Consider the following 5,988-nt stretch of genomic DNA (forward strand, 5'->3'; position numbering starts at 1 on the left):
TCTACGGAGCTCGCGCGCCTGCCCATTCTCTCTCTCTCTCTCTCTCTCTCTCTCTCTCTCTCTCTCTCTCTCTCTCTCTCTCTCTCTCTCTCTTTTCCTCTCGCGGTGATGAGAGCGCGTCTCGGCAGCGCGCATCCATCTCCAGCATCTCCAGACACACACACACACACACACACACACAGTCTCCTCTCCATCCAGCCTTCATCCTTCCGTGATTGTGTCGCAGGAGGACTGAAGCATGGGGGAACATGGAACAGCGCGGTGCTGCGCCTCCTAAAAACGAGCCGCCCACAGACCTCCTGCTCTCCATCCATCCTGAGGAGCTCGGAAGCTCGGGAGATCAGAGGCACTAACCGGAAAAAGGTGAGTGATGCTCTGCTGGAGCTCTCATTTTAGGCTCAGATGAGAAAAACCAGATCATGGAATATTTCCAGAAACATCACATTTATGAGCTGCTAAAGAAATCGACTAATGATCATAATTATTTTTAATTATTCCATCATATGATCTTCACCAGAACAATACCTCATACCAACAATAAAACCAGCAGTATTTCACAGCAGAAGCGCTTTTCTTCTCTTTTAATTTCTCAAATTAATCGTGTCGTTTATTACAAATAAAACCAAAGGAATAATGTGTTATATTAAATTGCATTGTTTCATTCAGGGGTTTATCGATACCCCCCCACCTCCCCCCTTCCATCTTTCAATTTTTATCTATCTATTTATCTCTGCACATGAACAATGTCTAATAAGGAGCACAAAATGCACCATCAGCCGTAAAGTGTGATTTTTTTTTAGAGACAGGATTTATGGAGGGATAGAGAGCCAGATTATTGCCCAATGGGAGGGCAAAGGCGCCCCCTGGTGGCACGATACGCATGCGCAGTGCTTTTAAAATCTTTCACCAACCCAAACCTACACACCCTATGGCAAGGTAGTAGCTTAAGGGTTGAGGCTACTACAGATGGAGGTTCAAACCTAAGCACTGCCTAGTTGCCACTGTTGGGCCCCTGAGCAAGGCCCTTAACCCTCTCTGCTCCCAGGGCATTGAGTCATGGTTGACCCTGTGCTTCCTAATATGCTGACATATGCAAAGAAGAGCTTTTATAGTGCTGTAATGTATATGTGACAATTAAATGCATCTACCTAAAGTATGCATTTCAGGTTGCATCATTTCTGTCTCAGGAGTGATGCTGATTATACCTTTCACAGGGTTCGATTCAGAGGTTTATCGCATAAACCGACCCCATAATTTTAACCAATCAACACTTTCTAGATGCATTAGCAAAATATCCGTCGTCTATAGTATGCCGATTAAAGTCAAGATCTTTTTTTTATAGTTATTATGCATTCAATTTTGCATCCCTTTTGTCGTTTCCACTCACATGTGCTGTTATGCAACTCCTGGCTCCTTCACGCTGAATCAAAATCACTGCAAGCGAGCATCAAGCAGTGCGGGATTTAAATATAGAAAGCGCTTTACACATGGACAGAGAAAGAGAGAGAGAGAGAGAGAGAGAGAGAGAGAGAGATATGATGCAATGACTTGAATTATTTAAGCACATCTGGGCATATTTGGGGAAGCCTTTGTATGTTTCCTGGCAGTAAATATATATTTTTAGATTATAATAATTTATCCGCGGTTTAAAGATGCCTCTGGAGCTCTGGAGCGACGCACAAGATCCAGATCTTCGAGAGTGTCTATGCTAAATAAAGTACAATCGCATTAACGTTTCACATCACAGTACATTTGTGTTGAAATACAATGTATATCATGAAAACACGGTGTGTTATAAAAAAAATGAGGAATAATCTTGTTTGAATGATGATCACCTCATTTTACAACCTGAAGTGTGCATTTAAATTTGCTTTATGAACACCGTATTGTGTCGCCATGCATTTTTCATCCGTTTATAGTTACAGTTGGGGAGCATGCTACACAAAACAGCAAGTCTGTTCCTTGTATCGCTTACGTTACAGCAGCTACAAGCATTCATTCTCCCTTTCTCATGTCATATGCAGACAGAGAATCCTGTTACAAAGTGCTGACACTGGAGATTCTTTCAATAAATGTTAAATATTACAGAAAACTTTACTATAGAGCATATTGAATGTGAGCCTTTTATTTGCCTCACAAAAGTTTGTGAAATGTTTGGAGACTGTTGGTGGTAACTGGCCATAGTAGTGGTCCACATATATAATAGCAGCAACAAGCAGTCGTTGGGTCGACTGAAAACTCTCTTGAAAATTGCAGATCATTTTTATAACTGATAAGTGACATTACGAAGCACTGATACTGGAGGCTCCTTCCAAATTGTCATCAATTATTAACCACACCTAATTTTTAACCCATTTAAACCCATGTGGTAGCTCAGTGGTTAAACTATTGGACTCTGTTCGAGAAGTTTACAGGTTGAAATCCCACACCACCAAACTGCAATAGCTATAGCGATAGCTAGTCTCTTGATTGCTTTTGTTTCTAAGAGACGCATGTATTGAAAAATAAGCTTTTGAGCTTTACACACTTTCAGCATCCGGACAGTTCGTTCAGCACAAATACCTTGCCTCTCTGCCTCTGTTTGCTCTCTAAATAACACGTACAGAACTCAGACGAAGATTTCGGCCCACTGACTTGTTGTATGCTGAAGTCTGTTCCAATGAGCCACAGTTCAGACTGAATTGCATAGTCTATTTTGAAGTATGGAATGGTTGCCATGTTGGTTCCTTTCACCTGGAATAAGTCTCCAACCTTCCCTTGGCTAGTTTATTAGCTATTTTCCAAAAAGAGAATGCTGTAAACAACATTGTGAAAAAAATAAATAAATAAAAAAAAAAAAGTGCCAAACTTAAAACTACATTTATTTATTTATTTTTTCTTGAATGAAAAAAAGAAAAAACTTTTTTATCAACTCCACATTTTGCAATTTTGTGGATGAAATTGGTGCAAAGAAAAAAAATTCTTACTTAAGTACATGACAAGTAAAATTACTGTAACTTCAATAAAAATTTTACCTAAATATAAGTAAAGTTATCGGTCTGAAAATCTACTCAAGTAAAAGTAAAAAGTATCTAATTTTGTATTTACAGAGTTAGTTTTTTTTCCTAGAGTAGTTCAAAGGGGACAAGGGAACATAAATCTCAAATTAGTTGTTTTTAATTGAAGGATCACCTTGTGCAATATAAGAAAACTACATAAATAAAATAAATAAGTTAAAACTCTAAAGTCCATGTTTTGAGCATAATGTGAGTTATTCACTTTCATAGCAAAAAAATAAAGTCCTGTTATGTCTTTTATAAAAATGAAAGAAATCGCAAATGCAGATTTAGAATTCAGACAGTAATCGGATGCACTAAATAACTTTCGATTCAGCTGCATTTTGCTTTCAGCTGTTCATCTACATCTTCCTTTCATGTGAGTTTAGAGTGTTTTTTTTCTTCACCCATCACTCACTGCAGACCGGGAACGCCCTCATCAAACTCGCTCAAATCCTTACGCTTGCCCATTTTTCCTGCTTTTAACACGTCAATTTTTAAAATGTTCATTTGCTGCCTAATAAAATCCCACCCACTAACAGGTGCTATAATAGAGATAATCATTGTTATTCACTTCACCAGTCATATGGGTTTAATCCCATAATGTAAAAAAAACTTATTTAAATAAAATTTAAGGTTTTAAAAACTACTTTAAAAAGTAGAAGTACACAAAAAACTACACAATTACATTAACGCGAGTAAATGTAATTCATTAATTTCCACCTCTGTAAAACAGTTTAGGCCACACCCACAGCAGATTTTAAAATATGAATCTAGTACAGATATGATCACTGCTTTACACCTTTTTCATGTGACATGGTTTTTATACTAGTTTAATTACATATTTGGTCCTCTTAATTCTTAAAATCAGTCAAAAGTTTATCTTGATGCATTGTCATGTAGCGTGATATTACAATAGTAGTAATAATTCCACAATAGCACGACTAAGCATTGTTTTGCTTGTTTTACAGATACTTACCTGAACCAACAAACATGGATTCATCGCCAAGCAGTCAGCAGTATGGTACCAAAAAACGCGTCAAAATACACCCAAATACCGTCACGGTAAAATATGCCACGCACTTCCCCCAGCCGGGTGATGAGGGCTATGACGATGCACCTTCTTTTGAAGACTTTGGCTCCTTTCTGGAAACCAATCCCAGCAAAAAGTTGGTGACAGACTCTGGCCATGGCAGGACTTTCTTTGGAACTATGGATGTGCGTCCTAAACCCTCAGGAGAGCAAAAGGATAAAGGAGTAGGCGGCCAGCTGGCGAGTTTTGGCGAAGCCTCGGTTTTAGCCTCGCGGGTCACCTGGGGGGCGCTGTTTGGCGCTGCGGTAGCTCACGGCTGCGTAGCTCTGATTACACGTCTCGCAGCCGATCGCTCCAAAGTGCCCTCCTTGGAGCTCATTTTCATCCGCTCAGTAATTCAAGTGTTGTCCATAGTGGTGGTCTTGTACAACAAGGAAGCCCCATTCGGCCCGAAGGGATACCGTTTGCGACTCTTCTTTTACGGGGTTTGCAACGTCATTTCAATCACCTGCGCATACACGTCGTTTGCTATCGTCCCACCGAGCAATGGGACCATCATGTGGAGAGCCACGACAACGGTGTTCAGCGCCATCTTGGCCTTCCTGCTTCTGGATGAGCGCCTTGGGTACACGGATATAATCACAGTGGTGGGCAGCCTCTTTGGGCTGTGCCTGGTAATGATCCCTAACATTGCTGACGAGGAGAAATCACCCCTTGGTTTCTGGAAGGAGGCATTTGGGTACACTATGACGGTGATGGCCGGGCTCACGGCGGCCCTCTCGATGATCGTGTACCGTGCCATCAAGGAGCGTGTCAGCATGTGGACGGCGCTGTTCACATTCGGCTGGACAGGAACCGTGTGGGGGGCATCCACGATGTTTGCCATGCAGGAGCCAATCATCCCTTTGGATGGCGAGACATGGGGCTACCTGATTGGCATTTGCATCTGCTCGACCGTGGCGTTCCTTGGGGTTTACTACGCCCTGAACAAGTTTCATCCTGCCCTAGTGAGCACCGTGCAGCACCTGGAAATTGTCGTGGCCATGTTCCTGCAGCTCGTCGTGCTGCGTATGGTGCCATCTGCTTACGACATCTTCGGCGCATTGGTCATCATGATCAGTGTGTTTGTTCTCACGGGCCTCAAGCTTTACTGGGTGGGACGTGCCATTCGACAGGATTACCAGGAGATCTTGGACTCGCCGATCAAATAAGGATGCCACTGACGTATCTGTGTGTGTTTGTTTGTACACTATGTGTGTGTGTGTATGTGTGTGTGTGTGTGTGTGTGTGTGTGTGTGTGTGTGTGTGTGTGTGTGTGTATCACAGTGTTTCCCCAGGCATCCCCACATCCACAGGCACTCTAAATGTGCAATCGATGAATGTCTTAATATTCTATTTATTTTGTATTGTGTTGTTGAAAGAGTGCCAATGATATTATGTCTTTGCTAAGTGTTGATGTGTGAAATAAAAAAATTTAAAAAAGCTTCATGGTGTTTTCATCTCATAGCATTGATTTTTTTTTCTGGTTTTGATTTCTGTTTTTTCTACACACTTAGACACATATTCTGCATTTTCCCCTTTTTCAAGGTCCCCTTTTCTTATTTCAGTTAAAACAATAAAATTTCTCCAGACAGTATTTTCAGGAAATTCTTACCTCCTCCCCGCTCCATCCTGAGTGATGTAACGGATCTAAGAAAACGATTACGAGGATTTTCCTGCATGTCTCAGTAGAAAAAAAAGGCCGGCTCTAGCCTTAATCGGCATTGATTTTTTTCTTCGCTGACATTCTTGGAGACTTCCAAAACAATCAGAGATCAGTGCACTCCCTGAGCGATAGAAGGTGAAGAAGATAAAAGGAAAGGGGCATTCGTACGGCTAAGGCTTTTGGTGTGGTAGGTTTTTACAGAGTGTTAATAGAAA

At 41.3% G+C, this 5,988-nt stretch overlaps 1 protein-coding gene across 1 annotated transcript; it reads left to right on the forward strand.

The window, feature by feature from the left end:
* Positions 1-118: 118 nt before the first annotated feature.
* Positions 119-5,551, forward strand: slc35g2b (solute carrier family 35 member G2b). The gene is made up of 2 exons (XM_046846168.1): positions 119-363; positions 4,007-5,551. The coding sequence occupies exon 2, from the start codon at positions 4,029-4,031 to the stop codon at positions 5,277-5,279; it is 1,251 nt and encodes a 416-aa protein (XP_046702124.1). The 5' UTR covers positions 119-363; positions 4,007-4,028; the 3' UTR covers positions 5,280-5,551.
* The last annotated feature ends 437 nt before the right edge of the window (positions 5,552-5,988 follow it).

Source organism: Silurus meridionalis, chromosome 4 (genome assembly GCF_014805685.1).
Source record: "Silurus meridionalis isolate SWU-2019-XX chromosome 4, ASM1480568v1, whole genome shotgun sequence".
Taxonomy (NCBI): Eukaryota; Metazoa; Chordata; class Actinopteri; order Siluriformes; family Siluridae; genus Silurus; species Silurus meridionalis.